The following is a 20,057-nucleotide window of genomic DNA, read 5'->3' as shown; positions in this document are numbered from 1 at the left end:
CGCGCTCCTTTAGAGAGCGAAAGACAGGAGGGTAAGTTGCAGTCGCAGAGCTCGTAGCAAAGTGCGTGGCAAGGTGGTCAGCAATGGTGGCGGCGTCCGTGCAGACAGCGCCGTCCAGGGAGATTCCAGGGACACCCATAGGGGTCTGGTATCCATAAATCCGCCGGATGCAGGACCACACGAGCGACGGGGAGACACGGGAGCCCAAGGATGAAATGTACCTCTCCCAGCATTCCTGCTTACGCCGTGCAATAAGACGACGGGCCAAGGCACGGAGCTTCTTAAAGGCGATGAGGGTCTCCAGAGACGGGTGCCGCTTATGACGCTGGAGAGCCCGCCTACGGTCGCGAATAGCCTCAGCAATCTCTGGCGACCACCAGGGGACAGACTTCCTCTGAGGGAGTCCAGAAGAGCGAGGGATGGCAGTCTCGGCCGCAGAAATAATTGACGAGGTCAAGACACGGACCACCTCGTCAATGTCACCCTGTGGGAGAGAAGCAATGGTGGCAGCGGAAGTAAAAGCCAGCCAGTCAGCCCTGTTGAGAGCCCAGCGGGGCAGGCGCCCAGAAGAATGACACTGGGGCAGTGACAAATAGATGGGAAAATGGTCACTACCACACAGATCAGGATGCACTCTCCAGTGAAGGGATGGGACAAGTCCGGGGCTGCAAAGAGAGAGATCGATGGCCGAGAACGAGCCATGGGCCACACTGAAATGCGTGGGAGCACCGGTGTTCAAGAGGCTAAGGTCGAGCTGAGCCAACACATGCTCCACAGCACGACCATGGTCATCGGAGACAGTCCCACCCCATAGAGGGTTGTGGGCATTGAAATCGCCCAGAAGCAGCAATGGCGGCGGGAGTTGAGCCAGCAGCGCAGCCAAGACATGTCGGGGGAGTTGCCCATACGGAGGAACGTAAACAGAGCAAACAGTAATAGCCGGCGAGAGCTCAATCCTGACAGCGACTGCCTCTGAAGGCGTCAGAAGGGGTACTGGTGAGCTACAGACAGAGTGGTGAACAAAGAGGCAAACTCCACCTGAAGCTCGTTGACAGTCAGCGCGGTTCTTATAGTATCCCCGATAACCGCGAAGGGCAGGGGTCCGCATTGCTGGAAACCAAGTTTCCTGAAGAGCAATGCACAGAACAGGGGAAACACTCAAAACCATCCGGAGCTCAGGCAGGTGGCGGAAATAACCGCCGCAATTCCACTGGAGAATGGAAGCAGGAAGGGACTGGGAGGGCGTTAAGTCCACTAAGAGGCAGACGGCGCCGCAGAGTCAGCTGACTCTCGCTCGGTGGCGGCCGTTGTGTCCATAGGAGAGGTCCCCGAGGGTTCCGTGAGGGCGAGATCCGCGGCAGAGGCGAGGATCTCCACCGCATCCCCAGAGCCAGAGCTATTGACAGCAGGCAGTACTGAAACTGCCGGAGCGTCCTTCTTCTTGGACACGTTCCGGTCCTTCTTCTCGCGTCTGTCCTTTGGCTTAGAGGGCTGGGAGAGTTTCTCTGAAGGAGCGTCGGAGGCTGACGACGACGCAGAAGCCCTACGACCAGCAGGTGGATGAACCTTCAGCCACTGGCTGACATCCGAGGGACCCCTTCCGCGAGAGAGGAGCCGGCAGAGACGACGCCGGCGGAGACGACGCCGGCAGAGAAGGGGGAGGGGGAGGGATCGAGCCCCCTGGTTTTGGAGCAGATGTCACTCCTGAAGCATGTGCGGGGGGAGTGACAGAAGGGGGTTTGCCCCCAACTGCTAAGGGGGCAACAGAGGAAGGCTTGCCCCCAGACACAAGGGGGGCAGACAGAGATGGACGGCCCCGAGGGCCAACTGAAGGCGGCACAGAGGAGGCGATAACTGCCGCCCGCGAGGGCGACGATAACGTAGCTGCAGCATAAGAAGTTTGAAGAGGGACAGGATGCAACCTTTCAAATTTCAGTTTTGCCTCGCGATAAGTAAGCCGGTCCAGGGTATTAAATTCCATAATCTTCCGCTCCTTATGAAGAACGGGGCAGTCCGGCAAGCATGGAGAGTGGTGTTCCCCACAGTTGACACAGACAGGCGGAGGCGCACATGGAGAATCGGGATGAGAGGGGCGTCCGCAATCTCGACATGTGGCACTGGATGGGCAACGGGAGGACATATGCCCAAACTTCCAGCACTGGAAGCACCGCATCGGGGGAGGGACGTATGGCTTGACGTCACAACGGTAAACCATTACCTTGACCTTCTCAGGCAATACAGCACCCTCGAAGGCCAAGATAAAGGCACCGGTGGCCACCCTGTTGGTCTTGGGTCCTCTGTGCACACGACGGACAAAATGCACACCACGTCATTCCAAGTCAGCTCTCAGCTCGTCATCGGACTGTAACAAGAGGTCGCGATGGTAAATAATCCCCTGGACCATATTTAAGCTACTGTGGGGAGTGACGGTAACAGGGACGTCTCCCAGCTTATCACACAAGAGCAACGCCCGTGACTGGGCTGGGGAGGACGTCTTGAGGAGGATGGACCCATTCCTCATTTTAGACAAACCCGCCACTTCCCCAAACTTATCCTCCAGGTGTTCCACAAAAAACATAGGCTTTGTCGAAAGAAAGGAGTCACCATCAGTCCTGCTGCAGACAAGGTATTGTGGTACATAAGGCTCCTGCTTGGCACTAGATCTGCGTCCCTCCCATGGCGCAGCCAACGAGGGGAACGACTGAGGATCATATTGTGCAGCATCGAATTCAATTTTGCCTCGCTTAGAGACGCTGGTGGCAGTGCGACCACCAGCTTGGTGAGATTTATTGCGCTTCATTGCGCCACATCCGCCCAGATGCCACCTACTCCGAACGAGGGCTCTCCCCAAGGGCGCCACCCAGCCAAAGCAACGGGTACCTGGCCGATATCCCATTGCCCGGAGTCCCCGTGCCCCAGACAAGATGGGCACATACTCCTTGGCATGCATGGGGAGGAAACAGCTCTGGCATCTGTAGTGCGATCCCTGCGTGGTCAGGGGGCTACCACCAAGAGGGTACATGGCGACCCCACCACAACGGACTGGCTACCGTGCTGGATTTTAGGTGTTGAAAGGGTCCACAGTTGCCGTGAGCACTAAGAAGGGGATTGCGCACAAGACGAGGAGGCAACCCAGAAGACATGGGGTGTAAATCCCTCCACACGACAATAGATAGCATGCAATATGGAGGTGCACGATGGACCAATAGAAAAACACCACGTAAGGCGTCCTTCCCCAAATGGCACGCACTAACAACGGAAATTTTGAAAATGGCAGGTCAAACCCAAGTGGGGACCATCACATAAGGCCGAAACTTTGAAGACTCCTTTTAGTCGCCTCTTACGACAGGCAGGAATACCGCGGGCCTATTCGTACCCCCGAACACCGCAGGGGGTTCAATTCTGAATGATAGTTTCATTTGCAGTAACAGTAAACATGCTCATGGTCATACAGAGGGGTAAGTGGAAGGGAGGGGAAATAAACGAGCACAAAGAGGGTGGAGGAGATGTACAGAGGGGGTGGGGGTTCATCAGCAGATATGGGAGGAGCTGATGTATAGAGAGTGGGAAGGGAGGAGGTGGACAAAGAGAAGGGGGAGGTGGATATGGGCAGGAGGGGGGAGCTGGGAAGTAGTTTACGATGTATATTGAATTACCATACATATTTATCAATTGCGAAGCATGGCCGTGTTTGCTCGTGATGTAATAAAATTCAACTGTTTATTAACAAACCAGATCAAGTCATTAAATGATTAAGTGCATGAATTTCTGTATTTCAGGGACTTCTGTGTGCTTGGTGTGGATGGGAAAGACAACAGTCTGAAGGTAATATAAACAGCGATACTAATGATTGTGTATGAGTCTGTAGCATAAATCTTACATTTAAATGTGTTTTACTTAAATGAGATAGGCTAATGAATCTAGTATAAGCTATCCATGTTAAGAAGCAAATAGTCAAATGAGAGCCCTTTTTATATAAAACAGCATGTAAGTTATAACAATACTCACAATGTATTCATCTGAAATTACAGTTTCTTGGAGATCTCTCTCGATGTTAGCATCTGGGTTCCGTATTTCTGGTGGACAATCAGTTTCCTGGAACAAAGTAACACAAACTTGCAGCTGAGAAATGTATATGAATATAAAATGTGTGTAAATTTACAGAGTTGTCTACAACATTCTCACCAACAGAGTATCCAGAACAAAGAGGTACATATGCCAAGTATTGACATCATCAATGCAACAGGATGTTTCTGTCACAAGGATAATATGCAATTTAATATGCAATTATTGAAAATATATGACAAACATCTGGTCAGTACCATCTCAATATCAACCCATACTCTTGAAAACAACATTCACATCAAGTGTAGTAGATGTACATTACAAATTCATATTTTGATTTTAAATAACATAAGTTTCTCTTTTAAAGCTGTTACGTTTTTGATGTGACACTTTAAAGATTTATATCACATAAAACTTCAATACACAGACTAGATGCCAATGTAACTGGACACAGATTAAAAACAAACTTGGTATGTTTATCACTGCATTACGACAGTATTATTGAAAAGACAGACTGCTACTCACCATATAGATGAGGTGTTGACTTGCAGACAGGCGCAACAAGAAGACAGCTATACACTTAAACTTTCAGCCAAAAGGCCTCCTCCTGAGGTGTAAAACACACGCATTCGCATGAGCACAACTCACACACACATAAAACTGGAGACAGTGATCATGTGTGTCTGAGAAGTCTTTCTGTTGTGCCTATCTGCGACTCAGTGTCTACCCTTTTAATAATACTGTCATTATTCCATCCTGGACTTTTTATTGTTTGATTATTACTGTATTATTCCCGAGGGCCTGTGCCAGTTGTTGATCCTCAGATTTTCTGTTGCACGTAACATGACTTCTGGCTCTTGGAACACTTAATAAGTGAAAAAAAAAAAAAAATCGCCCTGCACTTTAGTATCTACATTAAATCATTGGTGGATCCATCCCATACGGAAGACGCAGTTTACAAGGTGGAAAAAAAAATAATGTTTATGATGACATTTTCTTCTCAAGCCAGTTTACCTCATTTATGAATAACTAAAAATAACTGATGTTTTAGTTTTCAAAAGTCTGAAACTAAAGTTTTAGTATAGGAGACATAGCAGTTTTCCCCAGTTTTACACACATACACTTGCTGTAAAATCTATCTTGCAGTCAATGAGACAATGAATGAGCTCTGATAATCCACTGCCAGTATGCATACTCAAATAACGGACTGGATTGCTACTATCGACCACACAATGTTTATGAGCAGTGTTTTGGATTTGGTCTTTCACATTACCTATGACCACCAGATCATTTCCGTCATGCCTAGCACAACTCGGTGAGGACTTAGTATTGGACTGTTATTTTATTCATTAAGATGCTGTAGCTTTAGCCTCATTTTCTGTTTTGTTTAAATGCAGACAACTTGAAGACATTCAAACAACGAAACCACTCATAACACAATAAATATGTAATAACACAGATGGGGTGGTTTTTATTAATCATTAACAGTATCAACAGTGCCACACTGGAAGAAACTGGGTTTCTAAAAATCCAGGATAAGAGAAAAGTCATTATACAAGATCTGCAGCTTCACTTTAGCACAATGTAGTCTGCCTATCAGGCACTCTCTCTTTTTCCTATCCTGGAAATAAGGTGAATTACACTATCTACTACACCTTAGTGTACAACATTCTGTCTCATACATACGTGGTTATTACATGTTGCTATGTTAGATTAATTTCCATTATATTGTATTTCACAAGTTATATTTACTCTTAGTTTGGTGCAGTCTACACAAAAACATTTGTTAAAAGTATGTGAATTTTCTGAAGCTAAACAAAAGTATAACTAACAGGAAAGTTGCACACCCATTTGTTAAGTACACTGTACTTTACCATAGCTCTGATTTTTACAGTTTCCTCAATCCCTCTGAATTTGATCTACAACACCAGATCATCTGAATTGCGAATTGGTATCACCCTTTTCCCATAATCAACTTTCTGTGTGTCTTCTCTGACTATTGTTCTCTGCATATTCTTACGCCTCTCTTCAGCTCTTCAGTTTTATTATTTTTTTTCATTCTGTCATCATTTTATTTTCCCATTTTAGCAGTGCCATTTCTATCTATTAGTCCACTTAATTTTAACTATAATATAAATGGATCAGAAAAAGTTTTGCACCGTTTGCAAATCTGCAACTGCACATTGCTTGGAGCTAAAACAATAAATTTTATAACATAAACATCGTTACTGTAAAATAAAAATGAAACAATAACCAAATCAAAGACAGTCTGCACAGAAGTGTACATCTTTGCACATATGTGATGTCAAAATCCACTGCTGGGTCACATTCAATAGAGTACTGTGTCAACCCTTGCACTGTAATATGCTTGGATCTTCCTTAGCATGTGACACACAAGGTGGTCAAGACAACATCACACAAGCAATGTTGCACTTTTCAACAGTAAGCTTTCTTAGGTCATCCAGTGTGTGAGGGGAGTTTCTGCAATGTCATACTTCAAGTTTCCAACAGGTCCTTAGTATGCTCAGTATGGACCATGACAGCAGATACCATAGGCAATGTCATTTAGTTCATTAATGTCTCCTGAAGAATAGTGATGATGATGTGTGCACATTGCACTTGCGCATTACTGACTTGAAAAATGAAACCATCACAAAAATTCTGATTGTACAGCTCAAATTACCCTCAACAGTAATAATAGGCTTGTAACATCTCTACATGACATTTGCTTAAAACGCAGCAGACCCACCTCCTTTTTGAACATATGGGCCTGCATGCTTGAGATATGTATTGGTATTTATACTCCAATTAAAATTACTTTGTGACTGACAGATTGCAATGGTGGTGGCACCCAGACACACTTCATAAGGTGTTGCACATATCTAAAAAAACAGACAACACAGAGAGAGTGTAGCACTCAAGAAAGAACTACGACTGGATGGTGGCTGACCACTACCACTCAACTCATTGATATCTCAATCACAAAGTAATTTTAATCAGAGTATAGACATCTCTATGAATGTATAGGATGATCTTGAGCCATCAGATCAACTCAACTTGTCCATAGCAAGAACCCAGCACCACTGATTCAGCTTCCATTGTAGGTGTTCCCTTGCCCAATTTCTTCACACACCAAGCTGCTGGAGGTTTTGTACTGTTGTTCATAATCAGTGCATACACGCAAAATTTATTAAGTGGAGGTGGTTGCATACTGTCTAGGTAGAAATACCCCTCTCTGATCCCTGCAAGAAGGTAGCACACAGTTTGTAGTACCATCCTCAAGATATTTATGACCCATAATTTGCAGGGAGTGACCATCAATTTGTGTCACTGAACATGGGCAACCACAACAAGGCAGTGTTAGTGTTCTGTGTCTCACAATAGCAGCTGAACATTCAAAATGCCAATTTGGTGAGCAACTTCCCTTGCTGGCAATCCTAGACTAAGCTTGAAATTGCCGTTCAAGAACTTTCAGTGTACCATTCTAAAACTCCCAAGTGGAGAGACAGTGTGCTTGACCAAACAGCAATGAGAAAGCAGGTTTACTTCTATCCGCAACACATAGGTGGCTGTACGCAGCAATTTTCGAATATAAACTAAGCAAGACATCAGGGTGCTATTAAAATTTTAGAAGTTTACTTTTCCACTTCATTTTTTATGTTTTTAGCTTCACATGTCCTCAGTGCACTATCCTAGTGTCATACTAAACTTCCAAGTTAACGGCACTCTTGTATATTCTTGCTATTCCTTTCTACCTCTTTCTCAGCTTTCTGCTGTGCTTGCCACTTCCACTTCCTTCCTTCTGCAAACATTTCTTCACTTAGTCTTTTCTGTTCTGCTGCTCCATTGGTACACTCATCCCAGTTGTTATCTGATGGAAATTCTCCCTATTGAAAAGTTAGACTTATGGTGAGGGATTATTGGCAACAGAAACAGCCTGAATCTTCAGGATATCTTACCACACTTTGCTGTAACAGGATATGTATTATGGAGTGGGTTAATGTACCTTCACAGAACTATGATGGTTATTCAAGTCCAGTGCACTCTTACAACCCTTAGTGGGTAAAAAGAGAACTACAGCTTCTGTCTACAAATGCATTCAGATGCTGTCTTCTGATCTAAAGAACAGAGAATCTAAGTCTTAATACGATGCTAACTAAATTGATTCACCTACAATCTGTATTTTAAAAAGAAAGGTTATTCTGAAAGTATGATTTGGTTATCTCATGTTGAAATATACCCAAAATAATTTACCAATGTGGAGGATAACAACTTCAAAATAGTATCACATTCCCCTCGTGAGCTCCCTTTCTTTCAAAAGAGAGATCATTTAATTTGAAGAGTATAGTAAAGCAAATTTACATTATAAATATCTCCTGTAACAGACAGTTAGTCAAAAATCTACTGTAGTGACAGTTCTGCTCTACATAGCTACAGAGTGGCAGTCATTCATTTCTGCCATTACATAAGGTAGTAAATCTCCTCTTGTTATCTCAAAGGAACACTCACATTTCACACACCAGTACATAGTACAAGTTTTCAAATTGTATCGCTGGATATAAGAATTGAATATCATAAAAAATCTCACTATCAGTTAAATTTTTGATGTATAAAACAGCAACTACAGCTGACTTTGAAATTGGAACAAGTCAGTTCTTCAGATCTTGAAGAGTAATGGTTAGAAGTGAAAAAAATGCCTTGCCTTTTGCAAATCCTTACAAATGAAAATAATTTGAAAAGTCGCAAATTAATGAACATAGTATTTCATCCATCTATAGTAATTCATTATCCAAGAATATTGTTAACAAATTAATGTTGGGCATCCAAGTTGGAAAAATAAGCAGTTTTGATATGATTGTTACAGAAATGAATATTCAACCAAAGCATTTACTGCGAGCCTTTTCTTGCTTGCCGGCCAGTTGAAGACCAACTCCCAATAATTTTAACATTGTGGAGACCAATGAAATAAAGTGTTGAATCACTGTTTTTTTTATCAACTATCTTTCTTCACAACGCTAAATCCAGAATTCAAATCCTTTTCAGGGTTGCCTGAATGCAATGTTTTAATGCCTGAAACCTGAACAGTTCAAATGTGGACAATTTTTTAAAAACATCTGCTAAGGGAAAGTTCACTGCTTGCCATGGAGTGATATTTTTTATGTGAAATAATGTACTGTATATTCAGCATTTTCAGTTGATTTCTGGTGTGTGATGCTGTACACTCATTTCCCACATGTGTATACAATTATTACCCTCAACTTTCTTTATGCCTGACACACAGCAACTATTTGCTGACCCAACAATGGACATCACACTGCACATGAACAATATATCTATAATTCCAAAGTAAGAAAAATGCCTACACACGCTGAATGATTAAAATAAGTATGGTCATATGCTGATTACCATAATTTTTAGGCATGCATTTTTAACTTTTAACCTACTTTAAAGTAGTGAAGTGTATGAACCCTTTCTCTGTTTAGAAGAGCATTAAAAAATATAAAAAAAAAATGTTTTAAGATCAGTTATTTCTTTCGTTTCCATTCATTAGCCCATCTTCTTTGAAACTGAAAAATAAGACAGACACACTAAATTGAGATTTATGCTAAAGACACATACCCAGTCATCAGTAACCTCATTAATATCTGCTTCAGACTCTTGTCTTTCCCATCCAAACCAAGAATATGAAAGTCCCTGAAATACAGAATGTCATGCAATTAATCATTTAATAACCTGGTGTGGTATGCACTCAAAACAGTCAAATTTTATTGGCTACTTGACTACATTGTTAATTTCTATAGACTGTGGTGTGATCTTGTACATAGCAAGAAGATACTATATTCTCTTAGTCTAACATAACATGAAGGCTGTGGGAGGCATCAATTTTATGACTTGGAGATCATTTGTGGATCTGAAGCAAATGAGAATAATTGTTCTTTTTAAGCAAATTGTCACACATTGTGAATTTGTTTATGAAAAAACTGGAGACAGGTCAAATAAAACATCTGAGTAATACAGTAGATTTCCCACAAAAAATTGGCACCATAAATCATGGCGATAAAATGATGCTTACATAAATTTGCATGCATAGTAATTATGGAATAAAAAGAAAACTTTGCAAAGAAGAAGCAGGGTTTGGTAAACCAATTAGTTAACACCACAATTAGGAAGGAAAAGTTATTTTCTCTATTTATTTGCATCTGTATTATCATACAAGTGATTAAGTAATTGGATACACATGCAGTGCCACAAGTTATGACTAGGATAACATGGAAGTAAAGCTTTGTTTCCTCATAGCATGGTGCCATTGTCTGTTGGCCAATACAGATGATTTACTCAACATGTTAATATTGTACATGCAGAAAGTAACAGAGGAAAACTTGAACGCCCATAAAGGCTCACAGCAAATTGTAGCTGAAATTCAGAGACAAGATAAATATCTTGCGTTGAGAGGAATGAGGAGGTGTTATACTAATGGCTGAGGATACTTGAACGAGAGTGAGCAGTCATCATGACCTGGCATCTGACATACCATTGTGGATACATTTATGGAAGAGAATTAAAATTTTTATCTTTGATCATTTCTCAGGGAGTTCGCATTTCATGGGTATAATGGATTTTATGTGACTAAAATGCTGGAAGATATGCAAAAGGGTGATTATAATTGACAGGTTATTATAATTATAAGGTCAATAGAATCACATCATCATTACTACATTTACAAGATTACTCTGACAGTGAAAAGGTTTTGGATGATAGAGTCTGAACTGAGATTCTTGAATTTTGCACCAGAATTCAAAAAGAAGAGCATGGTGTGTGAACATCTTAAGTCAGCTGTAGAGATATTCCACCATATGCCATCCATTAGGAAGCTGTTTTTACAGTATTTTGGGACTTATGAGGACCTTCCTCACCCAATTACACACCAAAACCTGTTACCACCAATGCTTCACACTCACATTTCTGTAAGTTGTCACTAAGAAACAGTTAAGCATAGTTCTCGATGTAGTTGCAGTTTTTCTTTTTGACACTGTCTAGTCTCACATGGCAAATAGAACTGTTGTCATTCGGGAAGGATCCAGAGGAAATACCACATAATTCAGATCTTTACACTTCTGATTACGTGTTCAGTCCCCAGACTCAATACTGGAATCTCAAAACTGCTGATGCAATGCAATAAAGGCTTCAACTGCTGTGCAACTGAGTGGAAAAACTAAAAGTTGTTCTTGGATGGCCTGGAGGCTATACACAAAGTTATAGTTAATACTATCATTTTTCTATAGCTAATGTGGAGGCTGATACTTCTAACATTGGCCACTGTAGAGTTACACAGTTTCGTGAACACTTCAAAAAATTTGTATCAATTCAGACATAATATGCAAACTCTTTGCACGCATTGATTGACATGTATCTTGAGGTACAGTTTGCAGATACCAATTTCAATGTGGCCAATACTTTTGGAGAGTAAGGGTATTGTCATTTTATGCAGCATGAAAAAGAGTAGATATAAATTGAATCCATGATAAGTTCAATCAGATCTCTTCATGAGTGGACTCTGCTTTTGCAGTGATTCCTAATATGCACCAGCTTTGAGAACACCAATTATAATCAACAATTCTTCCCCTATCACTGCACAGAAAATGTTCTATTTCCATTTCTTTCTTCTTATGTTGAGCAATGTATTATAAGAATACATTACAAAAACATACTTTCAGTATATAATCTCATCAGACAGCAGAACACTGAGTCGTTGACAGCCCAATAGACAAGACTGAAAACTGTGCATCATACAACTTTTACTCCTAAATTGTTTACATTCTACTATACCTTTCCATTAGCATATTTTCAGTAAATTACTTTTATAATATACCAAAACTAAAATTTCATTGCGTCTGTGAATAGACAAGCTGACCCACTTTCAATCTTGCTAAAAATCTCATTCTGTGTTACATCTTGCCCAGTACATACTTTCATAGTGTAAATCCCAGGGAGTTCCATTGTTTACTGAAACGCATTGCTATGATGATTATATAATTGAGGGTGTCACAGTACAGAATGCAAATACGTGAACTACAGGTAATGCCCATATGATCTGTTGTACCATAATGAGTTACTGTTGAAAAATAAGTGGAATCTTGTAAAGTTAACAACTAGAATGTGAAATGCACTTTTGGTCAGTTCAAATCCTTCATGTCGGACAGCATAGACAGATATCACAATGAATGACACACCAAATAATACACTGGCCAAACACACTGAATGTCTATTTTTCTCCTAGCATCTCGGTTGTGGCACTGGTCATCACACCTGTGGACCAAAGGTTCTAAATACAATCCTCCATTTGATGATCTCAAACACTGCTAAACTATGCTACCTAAATACAATCTTCAGTAATGGAAGTAAAGATGTTAAAAACTTCCAATGTGCATGACTTAGCTCACCTTAACCTCTCTCTTCACACACAACAATCAACAGCCACACTCCAGAAGCTAGTATCACCCCCTACCCATCTCTCCCATATCCCTCCGTACCCTCCTGCCCCCCCCCCTCTCTCTCTCTCTCTCTCTCTCTCTCTCTCTCTCTCTCTCTCTCTCTCTCTCTCTCTCTCTCTCTCACACACACACACACACACACACACACACACACACACACACACACACACACACACACGCTGAATTGCAGGATAACAGTTACTAAAGAGCTTATTGAGAAAATGGGTTTTATTCTGTAAGGAAGATTCCATGGTTATAACTGGTGAAACATATAATAAGGTAATTTGTGCTACTTTAATTAATAAACAGTGGAAATACTTACAAGGTTGTCTTCAGCTTCATGAGACAAGTGAGACAAGGAAGCTTCTTCAGGGCTTGAGTTAATATCTCTTTTAAAACTGGAAATTTCAGTTGTGTAATCAGAAGTCTGAAATAAAGACATAACACAGTTCTCTCTGTACACAGCAATATACAGTAGTCTTCCAAAATTACACTGAAGAGCCAAAGAAACTGATACACCTGCCTAATGTCATGTAGGGCTCCTGCAAGCATGCAGAACAGCCGCAACACAACAGGGTATGGACTCAACTAATGTCTGATGTAGTGCTGGAGGGAATTGACACTATGAATCCTACAGGGCTGTCCATAAGCCTGTAAGAGTACGAGGGGGTGGAGGTCTCTTCTGAACAGTATGTTGCAAGGCATCCCAGATATGCTCAATAATGTCTATGTCTGGGGAGTCTGATGGCCAGCGGAAGTGTTCAAATTCAGAAGAATGTTCTTGGAGCCACTCTTTAGCGATTCTGGACATTAGGGGTGTCACATTGTCCTGCTGGAATTGCTCAAGTCCATCAGAATGCACAATGGACACAAATGGATGCAGGTGAGCAGACAGTGTGCTTACATACATTTCACCTGTCTGAGTCATATCTAGACTTATCAGGGGTCCCATATCACTCCAACTGCACACACCTCACACCATTATAGAGCCTCCTTCATCTTGAACAGTCCCCTGTAGGCATGCAGGGTCCATGGATTCATGAGGTTGTCTCCATACCCTTACACGTCCATCTGCTCAATACAATTTGAAACATGACTTGTCCGACCAGGCAACATGTTTCTAATCATCACCAGTCCAATGTCTGTGTTGACTAGCCCAGGCAAGGCATAAAGCTTTGTGTCATGCTGTCATCAAGGGTACATGAATGGGCTTCGGCTCCAAAAGCCCATATCAATGACGTTTTGTTGAATGGTTCACAAATGTTGATGGCTCAGCACTGACATCTGCAGCATTTTTCAGAAGGGCTGCACTTCTATCACATTGAATGATTCTCTTCAGTTGTCATTGGTTCCAGTCTTGCAGGATCTTTTTCCAGCTGCAGCAATGTCAGAGATTTGATGATTTACCGGATTCCTGATATTCACAGTACACTCGTGAAATGGTCATACTGAAAATCGTCACTTACTTCGGAGATGCTGTGTCCCATTGCTGTGTGAACCGGCTATAACACCAGGTTTAAACTCACTTAAATGTCGATAACATGCCATTGTAGCAGCAGTAACCCATCTAACAGCTGCGCTAGACACTTGTCGTCTTATATAGGCATTACTGACTGTAACGCCACATTCTGCCTGTTCACATATCTCTGTATTTGAATGCGCATGTCTATACCAGTTTCTCTTGCACTTCAGTGTATATGCATCATACTCAATACACAAGGATTAGTATTACAACATGAGACATAACTCACACTATCTTCAGTTTGATTTCCAGACAATTAGAAACTCAGTGGACAATTAGAAACTCAGTGGCCCACTTGGACACTGAAATACTGAGTTTCACATTACTTAGGATGAAATTCTGAACAGGAAGTGTACAACATCCACATCCACACCTGTATCTGCACCTGAATTTATATACATTCTCCACAAGCCACCCACAGTGCATGGCAGGATGTACCTGCTACCAACATTCCTTTCCTGTTCCACTCTCAAATGAAATGGAGGAAAAAATGACTGTTTATATGCCTCTATATGAGCCCTAATGTTTCTTATCTTGTCTTCACAGTTCTTAGAAAAGTACCCTACCAGTGGACATTGTGATTGAGGCAGAAGACCTGGTGTGGGCAGCACAGCAGAACTGTGAAAAATATCTACCATATAGGTTGCACGCGACACATAGTATGGGCATATCCATTGACAGAAGTGTTTACCAGTGAGTGGCAGTAAGCCGGGTGGGAAAGTGCTTACACTGATTTCAACCACCACATATCTCGCCTTGCACTTATGTCGAAGATTGTTGTACACTGTTCAGTCATCACTCGCATGCTGAGTTTATAGCTGTACATGCGTACACACGGTTTTGGCCAGTATGCTTCCCGTAGATTGACTGACATGGAGAGTTTTCATTTCCTCTCACAGGGTTCGGTTCCCCAGTTATTATTGAGCCACCATCAGCCCATGAAGTACCTGTGTCAACAGTGTAGTGTAGCGGCATTGTCACACATATGCAGAAACTAAACACACAATGTATATTGATAGCTACAGATGTGATCTGCAGTCAGCTGCAAATGTCTGTTACCTAAATTTTCTCAATAGTGTTTTGCAAAAACCACATTGTATTCCCTCAAGGAATTCCCATTTGAGTACACAAAACATCTCAGTAATACTTGTACATTGATCAAATCTACCAGTAACAAATCTAGTAGCAACCTCTGAATTGCTTCAATTTCCTCCTTTAATCTGAACTGGAGGGGATTTCAAACACTCAAGCAGTACTGAATAATGGGTCACATTAATGTTCCATATGCTGTCTTCTTTGTAGATGGGCTACACATTCCTAATATTCTCCCAATAAACCAAAGCCAACCATATGCCTTCCCTATAACTGACCTTACATGCTAGTTCCATCTTGTATTGCTTTGCAACATTACACCTAGACGTAACTGTCAAGCAGCACACTACTGACGTTCTTTCTGAAAATTACAAGTTTATTCTTCCTACTCACCTGCATAAACATACTTTTTTCTACAATTACAATACGGTGGCATTCATTACATTAAATAGAAATTCTATCTAAGTCATCCCATAGCCTCCTACAGTCACTCAACAATGATACACTACGGCACCTTCAGCAAACAGATTACAGATTGCTGTTCACGCAATTTATGTACACAGAGAACATGAGTAGTCCATTCGTACTGCCCTAGGACACCCCTAACAATGTCTTTGTCTCTGATGAACACTCGTCACCCAGGACAACTTACTTGATTTTATTATTTGAAGGGACTTCAAGCTACTCACATATCTGGGAACCTATTCCAGATGCTCAGACATTAATTAAAGTCTGCTGTGGGGCACTATGACAAACGATTTCTGGAACTCCAGAAATATGGTATGTACCTGTTACCCTTCATCCATGGTTTGCAGTGTGTTATGTGATAAAGTGTGAAATTGAAATTTGCAAGAGCGATGGTCTCTCAATCACTGCTGATATGCGGACATAAGTTTTTCTGCCACATGGAAATTTATTATATTCAGACTTAGAATAAGTTCATGAAATCTGGAGTAAACTGATGTTAAGGATATTGGTATGTAATTTTATAAGATCATTCTTTTGACCTTATATACAGGAGTCACCCCCACTTTTTCCAGTTGCTTGGGACTTTGTGCTACACAAGAGATTTGCAATAAATCCAAGGTAGGTAAGGAGCTAACTCTGAAGAGCACACACCATAAAAATGCACTGGAATTCCACCTGGACCTGTCGACCTATTTGTTTTCAAATCTTCCAGTTGGTTCTCACTGCTGGGGATGACTATTACTATGGTCTCCATATCGAGGTCTGTGTGATGGTCAAATGATGATATGACTGTACATCTTTCTGCATGAATTTCTACTAATTTTTGCCTGTTGGCATTTCTGTGGTTTTTCTTGAACCAAATGTACCAAAATTTCTGCTTCCTTGATTTTTCCAAATTTTGTTATTAAACTATGGTGGGTCTTTTCAGTCCTTAATCCACGCACTCAGCACATACTTCTCCAGAGCATGATCTGCAATGAGTTTAAACATTGGCCTTAATTTGTCTACATCCATCATACTGGAACTAAATTATATCCATGCATTGTCTATATATGATCCTAACAACTGCTTATCTGCTCTTTTTAGCGAAAATTCTCTCCTAGCCTTCTTGATGCAGTTATTAAGTTTTGCAGCCATAGTAACAATGATGACATCAAGTTAACAAATCCCTGTCTCTATACTGACAATGTTGATAAGATCAGACCTGTTCGTAGTTATAAGGGATAAAATATTTCCATTGTGTGTGAGTTGTCACATTAGCTGCTGCAGACAATTTTTGGAAAAGCGGTGTTCAGAACTGTGTAGCCATTTCCTACTGTAGTGGACTCCTGACCTGTTTAACGGAACCTTGAAATCCAGAACCCTATGGCACAAGTTGAAGAATCTGCAACTTATACAGTTGCAGAGCCATCTGAGCCTTTCATTAAGATCCTCCCCTCAGCTCTGTACTGAAGGACCACAGGTGATTCTAGAGTTTATTCTGTCAACAATAATACAGACTGTCTCAAGGAAGAAAGTTTTTAGTGAATTTTTATCTGCTTTTTTAAATAGATATATTTTGCATTTATTTTTGGTAGATTTGACTGTTCAGTTTAGCTGCAACGATCTTGCAGTCACTAATCCCTGTATCTGTCAAGATGCTCCTTATTTGGTCGGGATTATTTGTTGCAAAGAGGTCAAGTATGTTTTTGCAACCATTTATGCTTTGAGCTGAGTTACTAAACATGGTTTTCCAAAATTCCTTCACAAGATGAAGTAAATATCTCAGAATTCGAATCAAGAACAACTGCCAACATTAATAACTTAAAAGTATATATCCTTGGTGTAGTGAACCAGGTTAAAACACTTGAGAAAGGCAAGGCTTCATGCCCAGATTGTACACCACTCCGATTTCTTTCAGAGTATTCTGATACAATAGTTCTGTACTTAGCAATCATATACAACCACTCACTCATAGACAGATCTGTACTCCGCCACTGGAAAGTTGCACAAGTGAAACTAACACCAAGAAAGGAAAAAGGAGTAATCCGTTGAATTACAGATCCATATCACTAATGTGGATTAGCAGTAGGATTTTTGAATACATACTGTGCTCGAGTATTATGAGTCACCTCAAAGAAAACGACTTACTGACAAATAGCCAACAAGGCTTCAGAAAATATCATTCTTGTGAAAGACAACTAGCTCTTTATTCTCACAAAGTAATGTGTGCTATTGACAGTGGATGTCAAATTGATTCTACATTTCCAGATTTCCAGAAAGTTTTTGACACCCTTCCTCACAAGCAACTTCTAATTAAATTGTGTGTCTATGAAGTATAATCTCAGTTGTGTGACTGGACTTGTGATTTCCTGCCAGAAAGGCCGAAGTTCATAATAACTGACAGAGAGTCGTCAAGTAAAACAAATATCTGGCATTCCTCAAGGAAACGTTATAGGCCCTCTATTGTTCCTGATCTACATAAAGGATTTAGAATACGATTCGAGAAGATGTCTTAATTTGTTTGCAGGTGATGCTGTCATTTACCGCCAAGTAATATCGTCAGATGATCAAAACAAATTGCAAAATGATTTAGAGTCTACTGGTATGGTGCAAAAATTGGAAATTGATTCTAAATCATGAAATATGTGAAGTCATCCACATGAGAACTAAAAAGAATCTGTTAAACTTCTGTTACATGATAAATCACACAAATCTAGACAGTAAAACCTCACCTAAATACTTAGGGATTACTATTACAAATAATTTAAACTGGAATGATCAGACAGATAGTGTTGTGGAGGAAAGCAAACCAAAGACTGATTTATTGGATGAACACCTACTTCTGGAGAATCACTGTGCGGTGTGGGATCCATATCAGATGGGATTGATTGAGAACATCAAAAAAATTCAAAGAATGCAGCTCATTTTTTACCATCACAAAACAGGGGAAAGAAAGACATGGCTAACACACACAAACTGAGGTGGCTGTCATTAAAACAAAGATGCTTTTCGCTGTGGCAGTGCCTTCTTGCGAAAGTTCAAACACCAACTTTCTCCTCAGAGGGTGAAAATATTTTGTTGGCACCAACCTACATAGTGAGAAGTGGTCGTCACAATAAAATAAGAGAAACTGGAGCTCACAGAGAAATATTTAAGTGTTCGTTTTTTCAGCATACTGTTTGAGGGTGGAACAGCATAGAAGTTGCTTATAGATGGTTCAATGAACACTCTGTCACACAATTGTGAATTGCAGGGTAATCATGTAGATATAGATGTTTTATGAGTTTTTAATATGATATAATATGACCTTTTGTTTCCTCTTTAAGCAATTTCATCTTTTCAGTCACTTGAGAGCCACCTCTTCTCCCTTTCGTCTCTGCATCTTCTTCCATAATCATATTAGCATCATACTCAACTTTGGACCTTACTACGCTTAAAATTCCAAGAAATGTTTTTATACACCCTCAAAGGTCCCTATTGTATCTGAGCAGTGTAGATGGTGCTCTATAAACAGTTTCTTTTTGAATTTTCTGAAGAATGTGTGTGGATCGTGGCTACTTGAACAGTCTGTTGAATGCATTGTCTTGCAAAGTCCAAACCTTATAGTGAAACACTCCAATGTCATTCCTAGCAATTTCCTTAATTTTACGCAAGTGGGTAGTTTTATTATTACAATATACTTTCCACCCTTTGTTTCTTTTAGTCAGTTTTTCTATTTTCCATTTGGTTTTTATTTCATCCTTATTTGTTAATACCTCTTTTTTGACTCTTCTCCTTTTCTATTTCTTCTACAATGTCAGCAAAATCTTCACTTTCAAACATATTTCAACAAACTCATAATTACCACAAGCTGAATGCTCTTTATAACAAGATGTTCATACTAGAAGAGAAATAACAGCATTATTACAGTGCTGACAATGTGACAGGTGTCCAACAATAAACACAAGTTTGCCAACCACAACTGAATCTATCACAAAGCTATCCATTTTTGGGAATGAACATTTTCTGAGAATTTTCTTCAGAAATTAAATAGCAGGTTTTCTAATTAATGTTGTGTTGCCCTACATTTAGTATAGCAAAACAGCTGATTTTTGGCAGAGAAAATAAATAGCCATGAGATGGAAACAAAATTTCATTTCAGATCATTAAAAGTAGCAGGTTTTGGAAAAAACCTTGAACTTTTGAGAGTAGTTTAAACACCATATAGTAGGAACTGATGACAAATGTTCTCACCATTGAATTCACAAGGTGAAAATGCACAGAGTAACATTTATAACCAAGAAATGACCATTTCCAAAAACAGCAGGTTTTGGAAGCAAACTACTTTAACAATGTTAATGGTAGCATGTTTTTCTGTTGAAACATTTTTTGTGGATCTGCAGCTTCGCATGAGACAACACTGCTATATGTTGAAAGTTAATTTTTTATTCAATAAA

The 20,057-nt window shown here is 40.7% G+C and overlaps 1 protein-coding gene across 19 annotated transcripts in view; it reads right to left on the bottom strand.

Moving 5' to 3' along the window:
• LOC126299135 (uncharacterized) overlaps nt 1-20,057 on the bottom strand; it is a 450,753-nt gene that overhangs the window by 115,745 nt on the left and 314,951 nt on the right. For 17 of the 19 annotated variants that reach the window (XM_049990880.1, XM_049990898.1, XM_049990882.1 and 14 more), the window contains exons 25-27: nt 12,880-12,984; nt 9,685-9,759; nt 4,009-4,095 (exon numbers count right to left, since the gene is read on the bottom strand). In XM_049990880.1, the coding sequence (XP_049846837.1) occupies nt 4,009-4,095; nt 9,685-9,759; nt 12,880-12,984 (267 nt within the window). The remainder of the gene's footprint in view (nt 1-4,008; nt 4,096-9,684; nt 9,760-12,879; nt 12,985-20,057) is intronic. The other 2 variants (XM_049990887.1, XM_049990888.1) reach the window with 2 other exon arrangements.

This window comes from Schistocerca gregaria, chromosome X (genome assembly GCF_023897955.1).
Source record: "Schistocerca gregaria isolate iqSchGreg1 chromosome X, iqSchGreg1.2, whole genome shotgun sequence".
Taxonomy (NCBI): Eukaryota; Metazoa; Arthropoda; class Insecta; order Orthoptera; family Acrididae; genus Schistocerca; species Schistocerca gregaria.
The sequence above is the reverse complement of the archived record's forward strand: the minus strand, read 5'-3'. Positions and strand labels throughout refer to the sequence as shown.